This window comes from Rattus rattus, chromosome 11, assembly GCF_011064425.1.
Source record: "Rattus rattus isolate New Zealand chromosome 11, Rrattus_CSIRO_v1, whole genome shotgun sequence".
Taxonomy (NCBI): domain Eukaryota; kingdom Metazoa; phylum Chordata; class Mammalia; order Rodentia; family Muridae; genus Rattus; species Rattus rattus.
In genome coordinates this window covers 30,393,593-30,421,054 of record NC_046164.1, presented here as the reverse complement: position 1 = coordinate 30,421,054, position 27,462 = coordinate 30,393,593, and the positions used below count along the sequence as shown (strand labels likewise).

The window sequence follows — 27,462 nt, the reverse complement described above, 5'->3', positions numbered from 1 at the left end:
CACAAACACACAGAATCTAAATATGGGGGAGGAGAGGGCGTTGAGACCTGTTTACTCGACCTTTCTGCAGTCAGAGGTAGAAAGCTGCCCATTCGCAGTTTAGATGCTCTCACCTCCTGGGCCTTATAAGAAGGCTTCTCCCCCGTGGCCCAGGAAATGGTGTGGACTCCGTAAGGGCAGAGCCCAGAGATGAAAGGGTTGGGCTGGCTGCAGAGCGGGTGAGGTGGGCGGAGCCTCAAGGGCACAGATTTAAAATCCACCCCTGGCTGGATCAGCTGGAGACAGACCAGTTAGAAACCACCTAAGGTAGGCCCCAGGGACGGAATCCCGGGTCTGATTACCTGAAGGGCTTCACTCACTGTTTCCAGTTTCTTTTTCCAATTTCTTAGAAAAGAATTAATCTTCATCTTTTCTCTACTTGGGTTTTTCCTGTTACCTTCTCTGTCTCACTCTGACGTACACACGTCTCTAGTTATTTCTAACTGCTTCCTCACACTTGAACCTGAAGGAATCGAAAGAGACACCTTCTCCTTAATCACTGTCCTTTCCTCTGGAGTGCTCTGCTGCTATTGTCTGGTTGGTTGATTGGTTTGGGGTTTGGGGGGGTTTTGCTTTTCTTTTGTTTTTGTTTTGCCTCACACATTGACATTTGTGTGTAATACAATGTTTCTTTTCATCTTAGACATAAAATTATACTAATCTGCCTGTTTTTAGTGCAAATCTATCCACGTATCAGTCTCTTCTCCTTGAAAGGACTATAAAGACCTTTCATTTATATCCTGTTTTAAAAATGTACCTTTGAACCCCATCTTGTTCCTCCCTGTTGAATGTGCAAACTTATGATCATTGTTTTTGTTTTGTTTTGTGTTTTGTTTTGCTATTATTACATCAGATTGGCATCCGGTTGTGTGGGCAATGATTGCAACCTTAGTGTCAAAATAAATCTCTCTCTGACCAAGAAAATTACTTCAGTTTTTGGTATTGCGTAAGGGGGATGCTATCATTTACTCCTCGCTGAGGTAGGGCACCTTTGCAGTTTTTGTACCTAAATTTAGATGTCCTCTGAGATATGGGAGAGTCGACCTTGCATGAAACAAAAGTTTGGAAGTTGCAGGGAGAATGCCCTTCATTCTGTGCGTTCGTTTGTGAGAAAGCATAGACAGCGACAGATTCCAGAGCCTTAGCTCTGAGGCACACTGTAGGGGAGGGGGGAGATCCTTGCTCTTCTTTTGCTTTGTGTGCTAACAATGTGGATAGCATTGGCATTCTGTCACGCCGAACGGTACTGAATCCATTCTGTCAATATTCACTGACCATACCGGGGGAGCAAAGGCTCATTGGCGACTGTGAGAAAGGCAGGTTCAGACCCTACGCATGGAGATGAGACTTGATGGATGTGCATGATTCAGACTGCAGCAGCGAATGGCATCGATCGAGGATTAGAGGCAGATTAGAAAAACCTACTGTGAGGTGGACAGACACATCCCTAACCCAGACCACAGCTTGCAATTACCCTACAAGAGTGGCTCATCAGGGTTAGGGTTAGGGTAGCTACAGTCGGAAGTTTTGAATGGCTACTTTGGGAATTTGGACTATAGGCTATTAAAAAAACACTTAAAATTTTTGAAGGAGAAAAATGCGTGTGGAAAATGCTGTTTGGCTTGGGGTGAGGGAATGGATGATCCCTGGAGCTACCTACCATGGAGAGGACGAGCATGAGGGGTGGGGGGCAGGAAGCCCAGCAAAGCTACTCTAGTATTTCAAACATGACAGTGAGACCAGGCGGGAACGGGTGATTGGCGGCTGAGAAAAGTTGTTTGTATTCTGCTTTTGTCTTCACAGGGTTTAGCTTAGAGCAAATCTCACGAGTGAATCCATTTCCCCCACCTCTTACAGGTGCTTTGCTTCGATCATTCAGTCTTTGCACGGAGTACACACTGCTTTCAAACTCCTCAGTTCCTCCTGCAGACTGAGAGGGGAAAGACTCGAAGTTTCCATATTTTATGACATCTCTTGGCTTGGGAGCAGAATGTCCTTTTCATGCCCCCCCTTTTTTTTTACTTTGTGCATACTTGAAAGGTTTTAAAATCATGTGAGAAGTACCAAAAGCCATAAACATAAAGCTCTGGTGTGGCTCTGGTCAGGAAGGCTCCAGTGTCTGGTCTGTGACTGCACCTTGTGTGCACGCACCCGTGAGGTTCCTGCTTCAGTGCTACTGCAGTCATTCATGTCATAAAGCTCAGGACAGCGGTGCTCTAGATAAGCAGAGCAGACTTTGCCCAATGCTGGGGACACCGAGCCGAGGCTTTGTGGGAGGAAGTTGGACTCACCAGAGAGCAGAGCGCAGGCTGGAGGATACTGGGAAAGCAGAGGTAAGGCTTTGGTCAGTGTGCATTTCATGAAGACAGAGGGGAGGTCTTTCCACTAAATGTCTCCACGTCACTTCAGTCTGCAGTTACACCTTTTGGGCAGTTTCTTTTCAGAACCCAATTTCTATGAAATCAAATGTTCGCTTCGGTTGATAATTACGCGTGTTTTCTAAATCTTAAGTTGGAGATTAAATTTTCTGCTGTTGATTGGCTGTTTGGTCTTATACGTTACTCTGAGTGGTCTGGTTTGTTTGCCCTTTCCCAGGCATTATGAAAGACTTCTACGCCAGAGTTACTGTCATGGTTACAGGTCTTTGCTTTATGGGAACAGTGACAAACCCATCAAGAAAAAGCAGTCTTTCCCTTCATCAGCAGGATGGGGATCTTCTGGCAAACTGGTCTTCTACAAGACATGCGTCCCAGAAAACAGACGCCGTGGACAGGAACTCCTGTTTCTTTAGAGTTCTCTTCCACACGAACCATCTGGACCGCACTAATCATCGCTTGTCAAAAGTGACCCTCAGCCGTCTCTCGAATTTGCATGCTTTGGAGATGTTAAACCTTGGCGACTACGTTATCCACTCCCTCTGCCTGGATCTGCCCCTGCCTTCTTCCTCACAGCAAAAGCGCCACAGAAGTCACTTCCATGGCCGACATCCCCGGCTAAAGGTGCTGCTACTTCAAAGGAATCAACTCGGTCCTATTCCTAAAGGTGAGCACTTTGAAAGGCTGGGTGAGGCAGAGAAAGAGTATGTGGGGAACTGACGTGTTAGGTCAACAAGAGTTCTGTGTTATGTTCAGTTTCAAGGAAGCGGCTGAAAAAGCAAAGCGGTGACCCAGCAAATACAATCGAGGCGTTTCCAGGAGGCACTGCCTGCCAGAGGAATTTACAATTAGTGCAGAATAATGTCCCACTTTCTCATTCACATTAATGTTGTATGAGTTTGTCAAGAAACACCAGGACTATCTGGGTGCTAGATAATAATCTCTGATGTATTTAGTCTGGGGTTTGGTGCTCAGTTGTTTGTTTGTTTGTTTGTTTGTTTGTTTGTTTGTTTGTGAGAGAATCTCACTCTGTAGCCCAGGCTGGCCTGGGACTCCCTATGTAGACCAGAGATCTGCCTGCCTCTGCTTCCCAAGTACTGGGATTAACATGAGAGCCACCAGGCTTGGCAATGCTATCTATTCTGTTTGCTATATATACTTACTAATACATGCCAGCAGTGAGAAATAATGTATAAGGTATTTTTAATATATAATACAATTTAAATTGAACATTAAATATTTACACATTTTCTTTCTTCTTAAAACACATTTTGCCTTTTTAGTTGTCATCCAAATGCAGACCAGGAATATCTCAATATTATAGAGTTGCATATAAAACTTCCTACTATGAAACCAAAACCAGAATTCCTTGCTGCAGCTTAAGCTGGGCCCTGGAGACAAGGCCTTCAGTTTTCTGGAACAAGGGAATTTCTGATTCAGAGCCCCAACAAGGGTGTTTTCAGGGGAAGAGACTCATCCCAGTCCTCCTCTTCCCATTCCAAGTCCTGTTCCTCAGCTGGGACGGAATTTCAGAGAACATCCCCCTTTCAGACTTTCAGTTTGGAGAAAAGCCTTCTCTTTGTGCTTCTTCAAAGCCCTTTGAGGAAAACCCTGGCAATTCCCCCCTCTGAGGTTCGGGGCTCCTCTGCCTAAGCTTTGCAGCTGACAGAAGCGCAGCCCTGCTTTCTCCTCAGATAGAGAGAAAAAGGAACGGGCAGCTTGGGGGACAAACAGGGTCATCGGGTGAAAAAGAAGTGAAGAGATCTGACCCTCCCTCCTGAAGACAGATGTGTTCTCCAGGGGGCTAAGACCAATGTAATTTCACTTTCGGGCCAAAGGTCCAGGGTAGAGATGGGCTTCTTCCTTGTGAGGTTAAACTTCTGGCTTCAAGAATAGAAGAGGGGAAATGGTAAAGGAAACCATGGAAAAGCAAACCAAGCCACCCCTGCCTCTGGAATTCTGTTAGAACTCTGGCAAATGATGCCTTCAAGACAGGAAGATTTGGACCCCACAATCTATGTAACGTGTGGATCTAATTGGGCATCACAGTCATTTTAGCCAGTCCCTTTGTGATGTGAGTTCACTACCTGCTGTCAACATACACTTGAAGTTTGCCCCAGGTTGAATGTCCTGCAACACCCATTATTCAACTCTGACTAGGACTGGCCATGCAACCTTGAATGCCACCTCCGAGGGGAGGAGTTAGTGAGACGTGCCACTTGGGGCATGTCCCGACTTCTGACCTGCCCTTTTCTCCTTGGCTTTTCTGCTTATATGCCTAATGATAACGTCTAGATAATGCAGATGCTCCCTGGTCTATAATCACAATAAACCCACCATAGGTCACAAACACCGAAAGTCAGGAATGCACGTATTATACACGCCTGATGGAGTTTCAGGATCAAATGACTCCTGCCAAAGGCTTGTGTGTTTGAACACTTGGGTCCTTAGTTGGTGACACTGATTGGGAAGATCACAGAAATTTTAGAAGGGAACAAAAATCTTGCTAAAGGAAGTACCTCACTGGGGCAGACTTTGGGTCCCTTGCCAGTCGTTCTTCCTGCACCACCTTGCCCGTGGCCACGCCTCCTCGGCCACAGTGGGCTCTGGCCCTCAGGGACTGTGAGTCAAACCCCTTCTATCCATACGTTGGTTTAACTAAGATAGTTTATCACAGCGACAGGAAAGAAACTAACCAGGCACCTAACCCGTCAGGCGGTGCTGCTGGACTCACCTTCCCTTAGACATTCTCAGGACACCTACGTTAGCAGGCAGCTTGAAGAAAACTGTGGAACACAAAGTCCATTCTCTGATAAAATCTTGGGTAGATAGCTCATGTAACATTGAACGCAATACAGCAGGTGTGAACCAGGGGTTGTGTGACACACTTCCATACATTGTAAACAAACAAACAAAAAAAAAAAGTAATGTTAACTCGCGTCGTCATAAATCAGGCTCCGTAAGCTATATTCAAATTGCTAAGATTCTGTAAAAGATCCCTCACGCCGCTGGAATGCAGAAAGTCATGCGTGCTCAGCGCGTGGCAGCCATTAAAAGATGGAAAGGTAGTTTGGAAACCTGAAAATGATTTGCAAATATTGGTTTTTATTGCTCTCTTGGCGCAAATTGACAATAGTATACTTAGAAATAAATGATTAATCTGCTTCTCTCTAGATCTCAAACTCTCTTTTAAAATGTTAAATAGCTCTTGCCATGAATGGGGTCCATAACCCACTCTAATTCATGAGCAGAGGGCAGCTGCCCAGAAGCAGCTCTCAAGCAACTAGTCATGTAGCATACACAGCTTCCTAATGCATGGCTTGTATCTTTAAATAGAGCCTGTTTATATGACACTCAGAGAAGCCCCGTATTATAAAGTTGAAGCCCCACAATGACTAAGGTGTTGGCGAGTAATCTTGTGTTGAGTCTGCTGTGACGTCACCAATAAGCTTTATGTTGAGGAAGCACCCGGGTCAGGTGCTGATCAATACAAAAGAGAAGCCAGACGTGGATTTAACCTTAAGGATACGTGTGTACCTTCCACCCATAACTTTGGAGTAGTTTAACTTAATTAACTTCCAAAAACTTAATTACTAACATTTAATAGCCTAAAAATCAGCATACTGGTTTTTGTATAACTAACATATTACCTGAGATGACCAACTCAAAAAGAGGAAAGTTTTACATCATTGTTTTCAGCCCAGGGCAGTTGGTTCTGTTGCTCTAAGGCCTGTTTCGATCTGTACATCGTGACAGAAGCACTTGGTAAAGTGTCTAACCTTGTGGTATCATCAGGCCGTGAGAGAGCACAAGAACTCCATAACCAACAGTCCCCTCCGTGGGCATGTCCTCAGTGGCCTCAACCTCCTGGTGAGCACCGTCTCTTCAAGGTTCCACTTTCTTTCAGTAGCTCTGAACTGGGGACTAAGCCTATAACACATGTCGTCTTGAGGACACATACCTGGGCCACAGCAATCATAGTTTAGAAATTTAAAGCAATGGGGTCAGCCCCTAAGTCCCACACCAAGCAGTGTTTCAGTACTTTATAGAGTAATTATGCTGGGGCAAACACCTTTCTGTGGTTCCAGGGAGGCTGACAGGTCAGGCTGGTATCCTCAGGTTAACCCACCCAAGTTTCAGAAACCAGAGGGCTGTAGTGAGATGAGAACTGACATTCGAAAGGAACAGAATTGAGCAAGAAAGCAAAATGCGGTGTCTTATAAAACAAAAGCTTTCTGTATTCTTTTATCCACCAGATTTGGATTATAGAAATACAAATAACCATTGTTCCCCAAATCAATTCAATTTCTAAAGACGTAAAATGTATGACAACATTAAGCTAAGAGGACCAGACTTTGAGTCACTTTCATACCTTGATCACAGTAAGGGAGGACACTGAATAAAACGTCTCTCCATGGATCATTTTAGACACTACTCCAGTTTTTAGTACCTGGAGCATGAAGCCATAACCCCAGAGAGGCAATGTGCTTTGTTACCTTATGAGCACATAGGAAGGTATGCAGAAGTTCAAAGTTCAAGACAGTGTTCACTGAAGTGGTGGCTAGACTCTGGGCACCGCCCTTTTACTTACTGACCCTGATATGATTTCCAGGAAATAATAGGACTGTCTCTGGCCCCTGAGATACTGAATGATTCAATTCCGTCCCTTCATATCCTAGGTAATCATCGGAATGAAGTTCTGTAGTTAATTCCATTTCCTCAAAGCCACTTCTGAGTTTTCTTCTCAGCATCAGATGTTTCTCTCTGAAAACATGGAATCTAACTGCCACAGGATGTCCCAGTACCGGCCAGCACAGCGCAATTTTGTTCATTTCAACTACCCATCATTAGTAGCTCAAATAAGAAACACATTTTCCCCACTTGGAAATGCACCCTGGATTATCCATTAACATGGATTGGTTAACTCCATCTTGGGAGACCTTATGTGGGCAAGGTCATTTATAAAAACCACACCAGTTCCTTAATAAAACAAAAATTTAACCTTCTAAGGCTGGAAGAGGTTCCTGATACTAAGTCTCAAATTTACCCTTCCTGGGAAATCCTAGGTTGGCTTTGTGAGAGAAGTTGAATAAAAGCATCTTACCTCATTCTGTTTACTTACTGACCTTAAACAGCTCACTTAACCTAAGTCTTACATATATATGAGGTATATGCAGGGTCAGCAAAGATCACAGATACGGTGTAAAGAGCAGAATTCAGAGTGGCATCGTATAAAATAGCTTAACACTGTTTGCTCCCTTTTTTTAAAGTATGGAATAGAGTTTATTTAGAGTTTGGGAGACTTGGGTGGGGAGTAGAAGGGGGAGGGAATGAGAAGAGAAGGGACAGAGAGGGAAGAGGGGATCAGAGGGAAAGAGCAAGAGAGAGTTTGCTCCCTTTGGTGCTGATGGATAGCCCTGCAACTCTTACTGTGAGGCCCACCCCAGTCATTTCTGTCCTCGTTTCTTCTTTGATTTCGGGTACAGTAGAATATTAAAAGTTATTCAGATGATCTGCAAATGTTCGAGCTCTGTATGCAATTCAGGGTATTTCTCAACTGCCATGTTGCGAAGTTCGTGGTCGTGTGGACCTCTGTCGTGTTGGAGGCCCCTACCCTTGCTTGCCTGAAGCATTCTTGGATCTGTGCTCTCATGGTAAGCCATTCTCCCCTCTCCAGAGATGATCGAGCCATCACCACAGACATTTCTCCACACCCTTTGTCTACTCTGTCCTTCCCATTCATCTCCCCATTCAGCTCAAGCAAACACTGGTTTCTCTCCTGCATTGTGAGCTCACATTTATATGAATGGACTTACTCAGTACAGACAGAGCTTGGCTTGCGCTGGTTCAAACTGAATATGTCTTTGGTTTTACAGCGATGACAGAACAACACCCAGTCCGTAGAAACTGTACTTCAGTTGTAGAAATTTATTTAAATCCCGGATCAGGGCTTCTTCCCTGCCTTTTCTCGGATAAAAACACATATAGCCTTTATATTTTTTTAACAAGCCTTAAGCAGCACAATAGCTAGGCGACTGTCTACCCTTTATGTTGTTAAGTTCTACGTTCCTATCCCCAGAGTTATTTCTTACCAGTTCCTCTGGACTGCCCTCAACTCCAACTGAGCAGCCCTCAGGACCAATGCTTCCCTTCTCCTTCCTTTCCTCACATTCTTCTTTTTTGTGGTCCCAAGCCTGGGAAACCTAACCCCCACCTATGTCTCTTCTACTCAGCTATTGGCTGTCGGCATCTTTATTCACCAATCATAATTAACATGGAGGCACAGTCCCAGCGGCTATGTGCAGACTCCAAGTCTTGGGGGCCCAAACATTCCAATAGACAGTAAAAGTCAAAACCTAAACATACTTTGCATTTTGTTTTTGTTCCTCTGGGGTCTTTGATACATAATCTATAGTTCTGCGTGACGCTGGACAGTGGCAGAGTCATGGCTCCCAGTCAGCCTCTTGATCATGAGGGTAAATAGCCAATAACCATGTACTTCATATTAAGCTATGAATGTTTATAATATTAATAATGTAAAGTTTTATTTGGTAGGTTAGTTCTACTAAAGGCATTTTTGACATGATATATTTAGCCTATGATGGGCTTATTGAAATGCAAAGTCATTGTCCATCAGGAGGCATCTGTGTGTACTTTCTGGTCCAGTCCAGCATCATTATTTCAGTGTATTTATTTTGAGGTTTACTCATGTTATCATAAATACTACATTTTTGTTGTTTTTTATTGATGGATATAAGTCCATCATTGACTGTTGGTAGATAGACTATTATGGGGGAGGGTCTAAATGCTGTAGTGAAGCTGGATGGAGAAAGATAAACTACTAGACAGACACAGAAAGGAAAAGTAGTGTGTGGGTGTGTGTGTGTGTGTGTGTGTGTGTGATGCATATGTCGACTCCACATATTTTCCTCTATTTCTGTCTTAATGTGTTATATGTATATAACATGAGGTATGCATGTGTGTGAGTGTGAATGCACGCCTGCATTCTGTGTGAGCACACCTATGTATGAGCATGTATGCATACGTATGTGCATGCATGTGAAGGCCCAAGTTTACCACCGAGTGTTCTAGTTCTATTTCATTGCTTTGATAAAACACCCTGACCAAAAGCAGCCTGAGCAAGAGAGGTTATTTGGCTTAAACTTCCGAGTCACACTCCATTACTGAAGGTGTCTGGTAGGAACTCAAGGCAGAAATCTGAATGCGGAAGCCGTGGAAGAATGCTGCCCACTGGTTGGCTTAAAGGCTTGCACTTAGATTCCTTACAGGAGCTAAAATCACCTGACCAGGAAATGGTGCTGCCCAGAATGGGTTGGACGATCAAGCAAGATAATCCTTCACAGACCTGTCTGTCCACAAACCAACCTGATTAGACATTTATCCAATTAAAACATTTCTAGGATGTGCCAAGTATGACAAGTGGCTTCCTTGGATGATCTCCACCTTCTGTTAAGGCAAGGTCATTCACCGAACCTGGGGTGTTCAGTTTTGGCGAATGCACCTAGCCACCCTGCTCCAGAGATCCTGACTCGAACCCCTGGTTGCTGAGTCTGCAGGTGGCCTACCACATCACCTGGTTTCTTTTCTATGAGGGCCAAACTCTGGGCTTCATGGTTGTGTGATAAGTACTTTACCCACTGAGCCATATCTCCAGCCCTCCACCTTAATTTTTGAGTCTGGGTCTCTCACTTAACCCAGAACTCACCATTTTGGCGAGACCGGATGGCCAGCAAGCTCCCACGAGTCTGCCTCTTCACAATGGGGTTTTAGACTCGCACTACCATGCTCAGATGTAATGAGAGCGCTGAGCGTCTGAACCCAGGTCCTCACACTTTCCCAGAGGCACTCTATCTCCTGAGCCACTTCCCAGCCCAGAGAAGTTCCAGTAATTCCAGATAAAAGCCTCAAAATGAGAAAAATTACCAGAATAAAGAAGAGTTCTACATAGTGATAAGGAGGGTAATTCTTTAAAGATAATAATAACCTGAAATATTCCCAGACATAAGTGCACTTAACAATGCAACATATGGATACTTGGAAAAAGGAAAAAACCCCATAGTTCAACATCCCTCATCAATAAATCAAGGAGACACACAATCGGTAAGAATCTCGCTGAAGTGATAGTCTAATCAAAATGCTTGATCCAATTGGCTTATATAAACGATCCATCCAGAACTAGAGTAATGGCTCATAGGTTAAGAACCCTTGTTGTGGGGGCTGGAGAGATGGCTCAGTGGTTAAGAGCACTGACTGCTCTTCCAGAGGTCCTGAGTTCAGTTCCCAGCAACCACATGGTGGCTCACAACCATCTGCAAAAGGGTCCAATGCCCTCTCCTGGTGTGTCTGAAGAGAACAACAGTATACTTATATTAATAAAATAAATACATCTTTTAAAAAATAACAACAACAAAAAAGAACTCTTGTTGCTTTCACAGAAGACCTAAGTTTGATTCCTAGCACTTGTATGGCAGCTCATAAGCATCTGTGACTGCAGTCCCAGGAGACCCAACACCTTCTTCTGACTTCCATAGGCATCAAGATTACACATGATACACACACAGAGAGAGAGAGAGAGAGAGAGAGAGAGAGAGAGAGAGAGAGAGAGAGAGAGAGGGAGAGAGAGCGGAGGAGAAATCATACACATAAAATAATAAAACAAGACAGAAGTTGGTATCAAGGACCCTGAGGTATTGCTGTGACAGAACTGACGATGCTGTTTGTTGGAGGACTATGGAAGTCTTTAGGACTTTGGACTAGAAAAGCAATTGGACAATCTAAATGAGGCTTAATGGGCAATCGTAGAGCATAGAAGACAATGCTCAGGGAAGCTGTGGGGCCCAGCTCAAGAAGTTGCAGAAGAGAATGTTAGTGAGTGGCTTAGAGACCATTCTTGCCGTATTTTGGCAAACATGTGGCTGCTTTTTGCCCTTGTCAAAAAAAAATCTGCCTTAGGCTAAACTGCAGCATTTTGGATCAATGGCATTGGTCGAAAAGATTTCAAGACAGCCTCGGCCTCGTATTGACTGTATCTCATGGTTACCAGTGGTGACTCTTCTGCAGATCTGCAATGAAAAGGAGCATGGGGACAAGGAGAAATGCAAAGTGTATGCTTTGAGAAGAAAGGGAGCATCAGGAAAGGGAAAGGAGCTAAAGCCACGCTCAAGGAGTTAAAAATGTTTAAAGAAAACCCTGGTGCTAAGTAGAATAAAGAGCATAGTGACCTCAGGGCAAGGTTCCACCCAGCTCAGCTTCCAAGTTGTGAAAAGAGTTAAAGAAACTTAGGCAGTGAGGGCAGTGACCCCTAACAGGAAGCTGCTGCAGAGGTCACTGAACAAGAGGCCAAGTAGAATCCACGTCAAGCACCAGAACTTGTTAGCTTCAGCCGCGTGGTTCTGGCTTTAAGAGGGAAGGATACAGGAGTTGTGAGCATCTCCCTCTGCAGCTAAGAAGAGCTGCAAAAGCCAGGCGTGTATCAGGAGTGTCCCTGCATGGAGGCCCAGAGACGACCGTGAGGCCTTGAAGACAAAGCCTCGATTTCACTGGAGACCCCAAGATGCTGGAGACGCCAGCATTGCCGGATGCATGCAGAGGAGAGCTGCTAACGGGGAGCAGAAGAAAGAAATGTGATGCAGTCGATAAAGATGAGAGAAGGTAGAGATCTGAGGAGCCCTTGACATCAGCTCGGGACACACAGAATTTGGAGTTTGCCGGGCAGGTTTTAGGTCTTGCTTTAGTCTAGTATTTCCTCACGGTGTCCCCTTTCCCCCCTTCGGGAAAGGGGATGGATGTCCCGGGCCATTGTACGCTAGAAGTCTGTGATCTGACTTCTGATTTTGATTTTACAGGGAATTAACGGTTAAGAGATCGCCTTGAGTCTCAGAAGAGACTTTGAACTTTGGGCTTTTAAACAGTGACAGACTGACTGACACAGTGACAGACTTGGACTGAATGCAGTTTTGCATTATGATATGACTGTAATCCTATGGGAACCAAGGGGTAGAATGTGGTAGGTTGAAGAAGAGTGGCCCATAGGCTCATAGGTTTGAATGTTGAGTCTCCAGGGAATGGCCCTGTTTGAAAGGATTAGAAGGTGCGGCCCTGTTGGAGGAAATGTATCAGTAGAAGTGGGATTTGAGGATTGAAAATCCCATGCCAGACCCAGATCCTCTCTGACTGTAGATCTGTATGTAGAGCTATCAGCTACTTCTCTAACACTATGCTGGCACACATGCTGCCATGCTCCCTGCCATGATAATGAAAGACGAAACCTCTGAACTAGAAGCAAGCCTCCAATTAAATGCTTTCTTTTATAAGCTGCATTGATCATGGTGTCTCTTCACAGCCATAAGAAAGTGACTAAGACACCCTGTGAGTTCTTAATCCTGTCTTTTCCCTTTTACACTCAAGTTCTCTTGGTATCTGCCCGTGTCTGTTTTGTCGTATACAGTTTTGAGGCCCAGATACAGGGTCATGAATAGTTAAGACATCTGAGCTTTGACTCAGGTCATTCTACCCTGTCACTGGGAAAGTTTATGCCTTGGTGTTTTATTTGTAAATGGCAAGAAACCTCAGGACTCTGGGAACATTAAAAGTGAAAGATTTTTGAAGTGCTTAGAGTATAAAAATTAGGTGGTGGCCATGCCTTTAATCCTCAGGAAGCAAAGGCAGGTCGACCTCTGAGTTTGAGGCCAGCCTGGTCTACAGAGTGAGGTCCAGGACAGCCAGAGCTACACAGAGAAACCCTGTCTTGAAAAAAGGAAAAGGAAAAAGAGCGCACAGTTAAGCAGGACTTTCAAATAGTTGCTTCCTTGCCCATCAAAGCTAGTATATGCTCTTCCTCCATCGAGCTCCTAGAAACTTAGTTCAGTTAAGCATTGGGATATTTTAGGAAGCATGAATTCACATTTCTAAATAGGCGAGACAAGCACAAGGAATGTCAGAGAGCCTGTGGTGCTTCTCCCAGTGCTGCCTTACATGCCCCTCCCAGGCCCATATGTTTGCACATTTAAATGTGGAGGAATAGCCTCTGCACGAAGAAATGTGTCTTCTTTAGAGGTTGCGTTCAACTCTGGAGGTTGTTGACAACTGGCCTTCCTCCTCAGCCTCCATTTGAATGCCCCTCGGCACTGTGGTAGAGCAGAGAAGGAGCTGAGTGAAGAATTGGGAAGAGTGGGAAGATGGGGCACTGGTGTTTACAAAGTAATACAGTATTTCTCACACATGAATGCTAACTAGTATCACCTTTGGCTTTCTCTCGTCACTTTCTGATATAGTTTTCCTGACCAAGTCTCTCTCTCTCTCTCTCTCTCTCTCTCTCTCTCTCTCTCTCTCTCTCTCTCTCTCGTTCAAAGAAATAATAGCTTTCTACAAGCTCATGCCCCATCTAAAGCAGGCTGCCTTCAATCAGTTACACAAGCTGGAACTCATAATCTTTCCAGAGAAGCCAGAGATAAAGACTTTGTATTGACTCCTTTTAGCTAGATGATTTTGGATCTCTGGGTAGGCCAAACACTACACTCCAAGCATCACAGGGTTCACATCATGCTGCTCAGGAAAGAGTTGACCATTTGGTAGTCAGGAGGACAGACAAACAGCTAACTGTATAGAGGTGTGGTGTGGACAATGAACCCACTCTGCCTAAAAAGTAATATTTCTCTTCTCCGTGTCTTATTCCACCACACCGAGCTTCAAGGGAAAGTAAGGGAAAGCTTGTTGTCAGCACCAAGAGCATCATAATCTTTTGATGAATGTTTGAATTTAAAGTTCTCTGGCTTAATCTATGTAACTTAATTGAGTATAAGGCTACCTATATGGTACAGACATTTCTGTAGTGAGAATTCTAGAATTTTGGCTTCTTTAAAAAAGAGAAATATTATAAGAATGTGTTTTTGTTTTGATCCCAGGTGTGGGGATATGGGGCTGCTTCGGACTGTCAGTAGCAGCTGACTCTGATTTGCCTCGTGCTTGAACAGAGCACAGAGGTGTGGTTTGCCAGCTGCCGATAATTTCTGCAATTGTGTGATATTTGGAATACTGGGAACTTTTAAGAGGGTATATAAATGCTAGGACTCAGATTGATGGGGTGGGCGGTTGTTGGTTGGTTGTTGAAGTGGGTGGGGGTTAGTTTCAGTTTGTTAGTAGTTGTGCTCAAAGAAGAAACAAGAAAAAAGTTAGATTCACAGCTCTCTCTCTCTCTCTCTCTCTCTCTCTCTCTCTCTCTCTCTCTCATCCTGTCCTTCTTTCTCTCCTATCTAATGAATGGGGGTAAATGGGGAGGAGGTAAAGAGTGGAGAAAAGAAGAACCCACAAAGTAGCAAAGCCCACCTACATATTTCAGTTATGTTACCCTCTCTCCTCATAATCAGAATAAACCCTCTGAAACCAAACCAATTTGGTCTGCTACATAGAAGTTAAAGACTGACGTTTGAGAACAGCACTGAAGAAAACGTGAAATTGCAAGCACCTCCCTGGGAGACCCATCTGGGAACTGAGTTTGCAAGGCTGCTGTGACTGGCACCTCCTTCTCTGTCTAACCGTCTCAGTGCCAACGGGAACTTCTGCATACTTCCCAGAACAATGTAAAACAGGAAGGCAGAGGCTAGATCTCCACCTCATTCTCTCTCTCTGTGAAATGGGAAGGCAGAGGCTAGATCTCCATCTCATTCTCACGCTGGAAAGAAAAGCCTGCCTGCCATCTCTTTATCTTTAAAAAAAATCCAAGAATATTTAAAAATAGTCATAACACCAGTGATACACAGTTATGAGAATGGATGCGGCTAAAAACAAAGATGTGCACATGTGGGACCTAGAAGTACAATAAGAACCCACAGTGAGGACTTCGGCTTGTTTAAAACCCAGATATCTCCTATAAACATGTTCTTGTGTTAATCCTAAGAGTGGGGTAAGAGGCTGCTTCACAGCAGGTGCTTACGATTTGTCTCGTGCACTGGCAGGGGCGTGATTTCTACCAGTTGCCGATAGTTTAATGCTGGGGACTCTGGAGAGGATGTAAAAAGAGCGCAGAGAGAGCCTGTGGAGGCTGCTGCTTCCCCTGCTCTTGGTCCCTGCTGTTGGGGTTTGTCAAGTGGTCATGAGCAAAGAGCTGAGAGGAAGAAGTTGGAGGGTTCCAATGAAGACTGGAATGGCCCCAAGAAACTCAATACCCCTAATCAGCAGGAAGTAGTCTAAAGCGCCCCACGGGCCCCCTCTCCCCTCTAACCTTTCTCTCCTACCTAGTATCGGACGGTTGGAAGGGAGGTAGAGGTATAAGAACCAATAAAATAGCTTTGAAAAATAGCACCTACCAGAACCCTCCAACAGAACAAATGGGACAAACAGGAAGGGATAGGGGAGGGGTAGATGCTCAACATACAGTATACACCTGCACAAAAATATTCTTATGTACTACACGACCATGAAGAGTGAATATGCACAAGGAGAACCTTTTATTTAAAAAAAAAAAAGCTTTAAAAAATGAATACGAAAACTTGGAAATTGGAAGAATCCATTTATATAGCCTCGGGGTGACTTTTTCCTATGCTAACATAGGCATATCATTCGGTTTTACTCATAGTTAATCAAATTAACAAACATCTGTTAATCACCTCACTTAATCATAGTTCGATTTTTTTTTTTTAGAAGTTGATTCTTAGTTAAAAAGAGCACACATTAGACCAGCGAGGCAACTCAGCAGGAAAAAAAAAAGTGCCTGCAGCCAAGCCAGACGATCTGAGTTCAAATCTTGGGGCCCCCATGGTGGAAGAAAAGAAAAAGACAGTTATCCTCTGTCCTCTGCACATGCACTGCACCATGAACATAGAAATATAAAGCAGACAAATAAGTTAATAAGTGAATGTGTGATTAAAATTAGCACATGATCATTTGAAAGAAAGAACCAGTGTACATAAAGTTGACAGAAAGCTTTTTCAACCTCCTCTTCCCTCCGTCAGCCATCTAACACCACACTGTCATGACAATTAATAATTTGATTCACCTCCTTACTTCCACCTACTCAAAATGCATACCTACATATGCTTGTAATGCGTATCCCCCCAAGAACATTGTGATGAGAGTCTGTACACTTCGACTTCATTGTTTTCCCTTCCTGTTCAGTAAGTTCACATGCCGATTGGCCCTGCTTTCTCTTAAGACCACTTATTTTTTCACAGCGTGAATACACTCTAACAGCTTCCCACCCGAGAGCCATTAATATCTCCAGTTTTCACCACACTCCGTGCAGCAGCAAATAGCCCCGGTTTAGGTTTTAATCTGCTTCTCCTTTTCACAGGACTGTGGAAGCTGAAGCCACTGTGCAGTGTGGATCTGTCACTCAACAGGGGAGTCGGCATTGGGCTGTCTGGTTTTCATGGCTGTCTGCAGCTGGAGAGCATCTATTTAAAGAACAAGATCCGCACGATTCACCCAGAAGCTTTCAAAGGACTCAAAAAATTACAGGTTCTAAAATCTATCTTACAACCATCTTAAATATCCAGGGTTGTGGTTAACTAGATTAGAGGGCTGTTTCCTTTTAAATGCCTCCGTGTGCAGGGGTACTGGCTGTTAAAGTTTGTGTCTATTTAAGACCTCCTGAAACAAATGAACTCTGTTGCTCAAAAATTAACGATCACAACCATGGACACGAACTTAATAAGAATTCTCAACAGCAAGAAGTCACGTATTAGGTTGAATGTGGCCGTGTTGGGAAGGTGCCTGCCTAGAATGCCATGGGCCCTAGGTTCAATCTCTAGTTGTAATCTGGGGACGGGTAGAAGTAGGAGGATCATTCAGTTCAAGATCAGTCTCAGCTACATACCAAGTTCAAGGCCAGCAGGGAAGGAAGGAAGGAAGGAAAGACGGAGGGAGGGAGGAGGGGAGGGAGGAGGGAGGAGGGAGGGAGGAAGGAAAGAAGAAATTGTTATATTACTTACCAAATCAAATTAAATTCAACTCCAGTTTTTCATTGACCAGTTGGCAAGGAATTAAATGTGTTCTTTGAGAGTTTGAAGGCAACCTGGTCTACATAGGGAGCTCCAGGCCAGCCAGGGTTACAGAATGAGACACTGTCTTAAACAAGCAAACAAAGAAACGATACTACCTGCCCAGGCTCTTGCACAAACTGGATCATTTGGGACGTCTTTCTGAGCCACAGAGGACCATGATGAGATATCACCAGCCCAGCCCCTGCTACTGCTGGCCATGACCCACTAGTTTTTATGTCCAAAGCATACATGGGCAGTAAAATCAATAGTGATCAGTGATATCAGTTCATATGTGTGTGCACCACTCACCACACACCACGTGTTACTCCAAACACCGCTGGTGTCCACAGTAGGGCAACATGAAATTATCTTTTACCTGAATAATTTTTATAAAATTATTGAGGTGATATTTTACATTCCATTTTTCAAACATAGCCTTTGATCTCTGCCGCATGTTTTATATCCCCACATTTTAATTCTCGGTGGCCACATGTGGCTAATGGCTGTCCTATTAGGCAGCCTGGACAGAGATCATAGATTTTTCCCCAGCATTATATAAAGTACTATTAAAGATAAGCTTCCACTGCTCCCTTCTAACCACCATGGCTCCCTGAATACCCCTCGCTCCTCATGGAGACAGACTGAGGAAGCAGTGATGAAGTGGGGGTTGGGGGTGGGGTGGAGTCCAGTCTAGACTCTCCACCTCGTCACAAGCAAGTTCCAGGGTCTCTGTGCCTTAGTCTCCCATCTGTACAGTGGTTCCCTGCAAGAACGAGCTTAAAACATCGCCTGAGGTGATTATAAGCTGTTCTGTAACATACAGATCTAACAGTGTGACTCCACTTGCTTAGAACCCTTACAGCCAGGGCCTGACCCCTGCCTGCCTCTCCAGCCTCATTTCAAGCTGCTGTCGCCTTGTGCATGAATGCCTTGCCTGAGTACACTCCGGGTCTCTCCTACCCAAAAAGAGCAAGGCCATGAGTTCCCCCAGCTTCGGTTGACTGTCACTTCCTCGAGGAGGTTTTCCTTACTCTCTTTTCAGAAGCCTTCAACATGGCTCCGTGTTGCCTCACTGCACTGGTGCCAGCAGAGTTACTTGTTCATGCCTACCTGTCCTCACCAACACCGAAGGGTCATCACGTACTTGCAGAGCACACATCATCCCTGATTTTGTTTCTAGAACTAAGCCGGGTGCCTTTTAAAACACCTGTTGAATAAACAAAGGGATGGCTAATGGGAGAAGCTCTGGCGTAGCTGTGTTCATTGTCTATCAATGCAGCACGATTTACCTAAGTTTAGCTAAAATTGCACACATAGATCACCTTGCAATGTCTGTGGGGCAGGGACTCAGACATAGCTTAGCTGAGGGGGTGGGGTCCTCCAGCTGATGGTCACTCAAGGGACGTCACTGGTGTCATGGCTGCAGTCACACCTGAACAGCCACCTAAGTAAGGTAGGCAGGACTTCAGTCCTTCTTGGGAGGTTGGACTGAGGGCTCAACTCCTTATCAGCTGTTGGGTTAAGTCTGCTCTCAGGTTATTGCCCTGAGGTGCTCTCCACCAGACTGACCATCTTTCTTTGGAGGTAGTAGTCTCTCTGGTGTTCTCTGCCCTCCTTAAGAAAAGCATCTCTATGTTATGGAGGATCATCACGAAAGCAGCATTCCCCTGTTACTGCTGGAGACGATTGGCTAGAAACCGAATCAAACGGTCCACCTACACTGGAGGAAAGAAATTGCTTAAGAGCCTGAGTGCCAGAACGTAGGATTATGGGGAACCACTTTGGCTTCTGTCTGCCATGGAAGTTATTAGAGCAGAAAAGCCCCACTTCACTTGGCGGTGCTCCCCACTTCACTTGGCGGTGCTCCCCACTTCACTTGGCGGTGCTCCCCACTTTCACTTGGCTGTGCTCCCCACTACACTTGGCGGTGTTCACCACTTCACTTGGCGGTGCTCCCCACTTCACTTGGCGGTGCTCGCCACTTGGCGGTGCTCCCCACTTCACTTGGCGGTGCTCCCCATTTCATTTGGCGGTGCTCCCCACTTCACTTGGCTGTGCTCCCCACTACACTTGGCGATGTTCACCACTTCACTTGGCTGTGCTCCCCACTTCACTTGGCGGTGCTCCCCACTTCACTTGGCGGTGCTCCCCACTTCACTGGGCGGTGCTCCCCACTTCACTTGGCGGTGCTCGCATTTCACTTGGCGGTGCTCGCATTTCACTTGGCGGTGCTCCCCACTACACTTGGCGGTGCTCCCCATTTCACTTGGCGGTGCTCCCCATTTCACTTGGCGGTGCTCCCTACTTCAATGGCAAGAGACTGGCAGGTTGTGAAGGAGCCATACCTGGTTATGGGCACATGTATATGTGGAATTTGTCCTGTGTTTTCCCTCCTGTGCATTTTATTCTACTTTATAAGTCTTCAAAGCTCAAGGTTAAAAATAATAGCTATAAATCAACTCTGAGCATATTGGGAAGAAAGCCATAATCCGCAGCTCACCAGAACCAGGAACCCTCTCCCAATCCTGTGCTTGGCACTCCCTTCTGTGCTGTTGGCAGTAGCTCTAAATACTGGCGGTGGACCGTGAGGAAGACGTTTGGTACCAGGGAGCTGCATATCACAGCGGTTGGCTTCTCCCCTCTGGAAGATGAATTTCACATTTGCCCTGTTATGTTCATCTTCCCGTGGGGGTACCTTCCCGGAAGCCAAATAGATTTTCAAAACATAAATCCATCAGCATACTTCAATGGATGAAATAAGTTTCACTGACGTTTCAAATTAGCTTTTCTTTTCTTAATCTTATCTCGGTCTCCTTCGACACGGTGATTTGTGCTTTAATACACTACCGGTCTCCCAGCCTTCCCGGAATATATGTACCTTTCAAAGTCTGCAGGATGGGGATTTCTTTTGCTAAATTGCAATTCCACTCTCATCTTTTCTCCGAAATTATTCTTTCTGAATTATTTCCTCATTTCCTTCCCTCCAGACTGGCTCTCAGTGCCATGATTTGTAATTTTTTTTAAAAGGCTAAGATGCAAAAATAGACGAAAAAAGAAAATGTCTGCCCAGAGAGCATGATAACTCACTGTAAGGCTGAGGCACACAGGGCAGAAGCTTTTGACCCAGGGCAATGCCAGGCCAAAGCAAAGTGCTTTCCCTCCCAGTCCCGACCCTCTGCCTCCCATTTTCAGCAGCCTTCCCTGCGCATCAAAACCACATAGCTAGCCGCTCAGGACAGGAAGTCACCCTCATTAAGTTCATGAAAGACTCAACTCTATTTCTAGTGATTTTTTTTCATGATGAAGTTTGGTTGTTTCTCTTCCCTCATCTCAAGAATTTGTATAATCTAAGACACTTATTTAAAATTTGGCCTTGGTCAAGGTGCTGAGGGAAGGGGATTGGCATGAACTTGAAGCCAGCCTGGATCATATAGAGAATTTCTGGCCATTCTTGGTGGACAGGTGAAAAATTGTTGACCTTGGCACTATGCAACCTTTCTAGTTGTCAAACGTGCCCTCTTTTGTTAAAGCAAGGTTGGCATTTTCTGTTTTCTGAGCTTCTGTTCTGTTGTCACCACCTGTCTCCAAATGTTTCCTTCAGACTAATATGGTAGCTCAGAGAGGGTTGTTTTGGCACGAAGACACACAGCTACGAGGCCAGAAGATATTGAAACTCTGTCCTCTAAGCCTATGGAACCCCCACTCCCATTCTTTGAGACAGTCTTAACATAGCTCAGGAGGATGGTCTCAAGCTATCCAACCTCTATCTTCTGACCCTCCTGTTTGTATCTACTAGGATTGCAAGTGTGTTCTACCACCCCAGGTTTACAATTTGCATTATTTACTGAGTACATGTGCTAACCCAGACCCCTAAACCAACTACGTTCTGTGTGGAATACACTGTGTGGCTTAGCTGACTTCTCTGTGGAAAAGGGGAACTGTGGCAGTTTTTGGGAGACTCTGAGATGATATATAGAAAGAAAGCACTCAGCAGAATGCCTGGCATACAGTACACCAGGATAGCACTAGTCACAGTCAGACCTAACGTAACTTACCCTGCTGTGTCATGTACTGTGGTGTCCAGCTTCAGCACAGCCTGCCCTGACACTGAGCCACTGAATCATTTCTGTCCCCTGGTTCCGCACACGTTTCTAACTCTGCGGGAGACCTGCGTCATCTCGTAGATACTGAATAGCCGGACACCAATGCACAGAGAACCATGTGCTCCTACCTGAGATAGTAAATGCAACCACAGTTCTCCTGGGTTCCACAGCCTCCTCGGTAACCATCCTCTGCTGTTTCCAAGAAATTTTCTGCTATTTTGAGAAATTCTTGGCCTGGATGCTATTCCGAACAGTAATAGCGTGTGCCCAGACTGACCTACATTTGTTTTTTCTTTCAAGCAGGTGGTAGACCTCAGAAGCAGTGCACTGACCACGCTTGTACCAATTGTGACCATTGCTCTAGAATGGCCCAACCTGGAACTTGGCTTGGCTGATAACCAGCGGCAGTGTAATGAGAGCGACGCCAACTTCCAAAACATCGCCTCTGTATCCTGGAGGGAAATATGGAAAGCCGTCTGCAACACGTCTGTGGGTAAGTGAGGGGCATCTCTGTCTTCTTTTTTCTTTTTTCTGAAATGGCTCCATTTCTACCTGCGAAGTGAATGTAAGAAGGCAGTCTCCTTAAAAGTAGTGACAGGCTTTTGAAAAGGCAAGGACGCTAGTACCTACCTGTCTTAGTCATCGTTCTATTGCTCTGAAGATATACCGTGACCACAGCAACTCTTATGATGGAAAACATTTCATTGGGTTGGTTCACCGTTCAGAGGTTCAGTCCATTATCATAAGGTAGGGACCGCATTGCTGTGCAGACAGACAAGTCGCTGAGAGTTTTACGCCTGAGCAGGCGGGCAGCAGGAAGAGAGAGCCACCCTGGGCCTAGCTTGAGCTTGTGAGACCTCAAATCTTTCCCCTAGTGACCTACTTCCTTCAACAAGGACACACCTCCTAATAGTGCCACTCCCCATGAGCATATGGGAGCCATTTCTTTTAAACCACCACATGGCTCCAGTCAGCACAGGGCTGGGTCACGGGACAATCCCTGCCACGTCAGCATTTCCCTTGGCTTCTGGTGGTCTTTTTCACGTGGTCAAAGAAGCAGACAAACGAATCAGGTCTTTAGCTAGAAAAGAAATCTTGCCTAGAAGCTTCCAAAATATCACAAGGTCATCCCAATTCTTAATAATCGATTAAAGAAATAGCTTTAAAGCCTGAAACTTTAACATTTATTCCAAATGCTTACTATCTTTTACAGTGTGACCTCTGTGTACAGAACAAATGCACAGAGATTTCAAAAGGAAAGTTACATTTGATCTGAGCCTCATCCCTTTCCCATGAGCAGATTATACCATGGAGATGGGGCAAACTGGGAAGGGTTTATCCCCCTGCTACACTAACGATCCTGAAAACAAGACTTATGAAAAGTAAAACACCCTTGACTCTGACCTCTTTGGGTCTGCCACTAAAGCAGACGCAAGGCCGTAGCTACCAAGTTTAGAAGACATTCTTGAAGAGCAGAGGGAAGTGGTGATCAGCTAGGACTGGCATTGTGAGCACAGAAGACACTTTGGATATTTTACTGTTTACCAGAACTGGAGAATAGTTATAATACTAACACTATTACACGCATCTAACAAGTAAGGCACTAGAATAAGGCAGGTGCAATAGAGGTTCAATAGAATGTTCTAGCAAATGCGAAGTAGTTGAGTGTATGGAGGAAGGAAAAGCCATGTGTTAGCCCTCTCATCCTGCTTCTTCCTCTATGGGTGTCAGGGAAGCAGGAAGCCAGAAACACAACCTCCTGGGCACATGAGAAACAGGCTTATACCTCCCAGTCTTACAAAAATGTATGCAGAGCCCTACGCACACTGTGGGCCTTGAACAAGAATGAATGAATGAATGAATACATGAATGAATAAAATTGCTTCTCATCTTATATATGCTTGAAAATATAGCTAGGTAAAGATTGGGGCGGGTTCACAGGAGTTCTGGAAGCCTGAGGTCATTCCAACATCTCATCAGAGTATTTTTCTATCTCCCTCTTGCAGAGAATGAGAAACCGTATGTGGAGGCTCCCCAGATCAGAATTTCCAGGGATATACACCTTCCTCGCTCTCCTTCCGGCGACTTGCAAAGCCTCATCCAGAGCAAAGCAGAGAAGCCCCGGGCAGGAATGGACGCACACCTTTCCGCTCTGGAGAAGAAGGCACAGGTTGGCTCTGGTGATCTCAAAGGGATATGGCTGCAGTCCCCGATGGAGCTCAGAGACCCCCAGGATGGACCTGTCCCTGACAGAAAGGAAGACAAACCCCCAGACCTTGCCCTGGCCGTCTGCCTGTCAGTGTTCATCACATTTGTGGTGGCGTTCTGCCTGGGGGCTTTTGCAAGACCCTACATCGACAGACTATGGCAACAAAGATGCTTGAACAAAAGGCCTGGCTCCAAGAATGCCTACTCAAACGAGGGTTTCTATGACGACGTGGAAGCTGCCCAACATGTACAGCACCAAGGGACAGATCTATGCCAAACTACCCACCACCTAAATCTGTTTGAGAACCAGGATCCTTCCTGGGGGACAGAGGCAATCCCACATGGTGCTGTCCTATCAGAACGGATGCTGAGAAGCAATGGGATGGACCCCAGTAGTCAGCAGAGCCCAGGACAATTCGAGGACAGCGGTGAGGCAAGAAGTGGAGATGGCAGCTTGTTTCCAAATGGCCGTGTAGCCCACCCTGCAGTCCACGGGCTTCCAAGGGCTGATGCTCAGAAGCCGATTTCACCAGGGCAGGATCACTATGACGTTCCTGAAGAATCACATTACGACACAGTGGCCCAGGAATATTCTCTCCTTGACAATGCGATGGATAGGTCTTCTGTTGCTGGCCGTCTGGGAACTTTCCCCAACTCTATCAATAGTGGTTGGGATGAATTGTGCCCTTCACAGCCAAGGGATGTTGTGGCTTCCTTCTCCAAAACCCTAGCACATATGAGCACTCGAGAGGCTGAGGAGAGTGTGGGAAGGGGCTTCCCTGAACCTTTGGGAGCCGTGAGCTCCCAGATGGAATCTTCTGAGGAAAGGCAAGTGAGCAATTCCAATAGAGAGCTGGCCACACAGCAGCCAAGCTTCCAGGAAGTCGATGTTGAGGAAAGACTTGCCCACGTCTACAGTGAGGCCCTATACAATGACCCACCCTCCCACATGCCAAGACGCGGCAGTGGCTATGATGTCGCCTCTGCTACTGAGGAGGCTGTGCAGAGAGATGCTTCCTTTGACCTTCATGATGACTTGGTGACCAACTACGAGTCTGATTCTGATGAGGGCTCTTTGTTTACCCTTAGTTCTGAGGGTTCTCAGGACACAAGGAGCTTGACTGAAGAACAGGCATTTGTGGAGAGTGGTGGGGACAGCCAGCCCCTCCCGAGCAGGAACTTGGGGGAATACAAGGACAATGTGACATCAGCAGAAAGTGTTGAAGACATCACGTCACAACACACTCTAGAGAAGCGTGAAGCGCAGGAAGCTCACCTCGGAAACACTCTCATTTCTGGTCCAGACTCTTGTGTGTGTGAAACACATCTGGAAAATGACTCTAGCCCCCTTGACCCTGAGAATGTACCAACATGGACCCAACCCCCAGACCATAAGCTAGCACACCATGAGACTCTAGGCACGTTTGTGTATGGTGACACAGGGCCCCAGTCTGAGGCAGTAGACTGGCTCTACTCCCTTAGAGACCTGGAATTCCCAAATATAGATAGTTCACCATCACCACCGTGTTCTGATCAAGATCCCTCAGATCCTGAGGAGCATGACACCAAATAGAAGTAAACATGGCAGCCTTATAAGCTGGGGGATAGAGCGCCATTGGTAGAGTGTGTGCTCACCATGCACAAACCCCTGGGTGCAAACCACAGCACTGGAGACATCGGGCACACTGGCACGTACTGTCAGCCCAGCCCTTGGGAGGCAGAGGCAGGAAACAGGCGTGAGACTGAAACGGCTCTTGCACAGCAGATGATGGAATGTTCTGGCAAATGTGGGCTCTGTTGCTCCAACAGTCAGCTTGTGAGAGATGTCAGCCCTACAAAGACCCCGTCTCCCACTCACATTCCAGGACCACATCCTCAACTGCAGTTGCCCAAATCTGCATGGTCATCCTGGAACCTAAAAGCTATATTTTTTTCTTCAGAAATATGCGCTCCAAAATTCACTATTTTAGTCAACAGTGTCCACCCAGTAAACCCATTTACAGATTTTAGTCTTGACTTCTCTTTTATTTCCTACATCTACATAGCCTCTAACCCTGTGGTTCTCAACCTTCCTAATGCCGTGACCCTTTAATACAGTTCCTCATGTGGTAGTGAACCACAACTGTAAGCCTAAATTTTTCAAAACCTACTTTAATTAGGGTTCTTAAACACTTCAACCTCCCTTCTAGCCCACCAACCAGAGGTAGTGGAGAAAGAAGGTTAATAGGAAAAGGGGGTGACCTGTTTAGAAGTAGTTCTTTGGGACAATTCCAATCTTCGTGCTCAGGATATCAGCAACCCAGCCCAGTAGCAAGCACAAAACAAGAAGCAGCAGCAGCAGTTCTATCTGGCAAAAACTGCAGTGCTCTGCAGAATCGGCAGGAGTCAGCAGGAGCTTCGAGAATCAGCGAGAATACCACGAGAAGTTCTTTGGCACGTAGCAATGCAGGAACATCCCCTCCCTGTCTGTGCAGTTATATTTATATTCTTTCTAAACATCACGTACCTTCTCAAGTGTCTGCTCCAGCAAAGCATCAAATGCCCTCTCAAAAGACCGTTTCCAGAAAAGCATCATGTTGCGCTCTCACGAGACAGCTTCCAGGAAGACGTAACATGACAAAACTGAGTTTACAAAGAAACCAGAAATTTCCACTTCACCCAACCATAAAATTAGTTATTACTTCATAACTATAATTTTGCCACCATTATAAATCATCATGTAAATATCAGATATGCAGGATATTTGATATTTGACCCTTGTGAGAGGTCATTCAACACCCCTGAAGGGGTCGTGACCCACAGGTTGAGAACCACTGTTTTGTGTTTGGGACCCACAAGCACAGCGTGAGTTCTCGACTGTCTGTGTGAGGGCGCAGTTGGTGTGCAGTCTGGATCCAGGCTAGACGATCTGCATTGAATTAAGGTTTGCACGGAAGATGAGAAGTAATAGAGTTTGGAGGAAGGGCCCAGAGAGTCCCCAGTTCACCTCATGGCATCACTGCTAGTCCTCCAGGACCTCTAGCTCCTCAACAACTCTTCGGAAGGCTCAGGCTTGACTCTCCTGCCTTCTCCTTTGGCTCCCATTCCTTTGGAGAGTTCTCAGGTCTCTGGGCTTCAGCACCATACCCTCTCTGCTAGCATTTTCTGCTTCTGTAACTCTAGCTCTGAAATCTCTTCAAGGTTCTATGCTCACATCCAGGTGCCTATCCAATTTCAAGGTGCGTGTATCCACACTGAAGCTTTTTCTGTCCCCCCAGTCACCGCAACTCTGGTCCTTCACACCGTCATTGCTCCATTCAGACAATGGCTCCACCCAGATACCTAAGGATTGCCCTGTTGAAGTATCTCTCCGTGATCCCCAGATTTAACGTATTTGTCATTAGGTGCAAACAGTTCAGATGCTAAATATCTGTGAGGTCTGCTCCACCTTCCCTATCCGTTCTGCCATAATTTTAGGCCTCACTTGGTCACTCCCACCAGATCTGTCACAACAACACACAAACTGCCTCTTACAAATTCTGTATTAACTGAGAGTCTCCAAAGAAATAGGATCTACAGATCCTACAGAGCACCTGGAGACCAGTAAGGAAGGGTTTACTGTGGGAAGATGACACACATGATGGAGACACAGACGTCCCTTGATCTGTTCTCCCCACGCTGGTGCCCATGTAAGCCACCACTCCAGTCCCACCCAGACAATGAAAGTTAGGACTACGTGGATCTAATGCTGTGAATCCC

The 27,462-nt window shown here is 45.6% G+C and overlaps 1 protein-coding gene across 1 annotated transcript; it reads left to right on the top strand.

Moving 5' to 3' along the window:
- Positions 1–68: 68 nt before the first annotated feature.
- Positions 69–25,733, top strand: Lrrc66 (leucine rich repeat containing 66). The gene is made up of 5 exons (XM_032916121.1): positions 69–306; positions 2,635–3,081; positions 16,723–16,889; positions 21,820–22,009; positions 23,523–25,733. Exons 2-5 carry the CDS (start codon positions 2,640–2,642, stop codon positions 25,295–25,297), a joined length of 2,574 nt encoding a protein of 857 aa, XP_032772012.1. The 5' UTR covers positions 69–306; positions 2,635–2,639; the 3' UTR covers positions 25,298–25,733.
- The last annotated feature ends 1,729 nt before the right edge of the window (positions 25,734–27,462 follow it).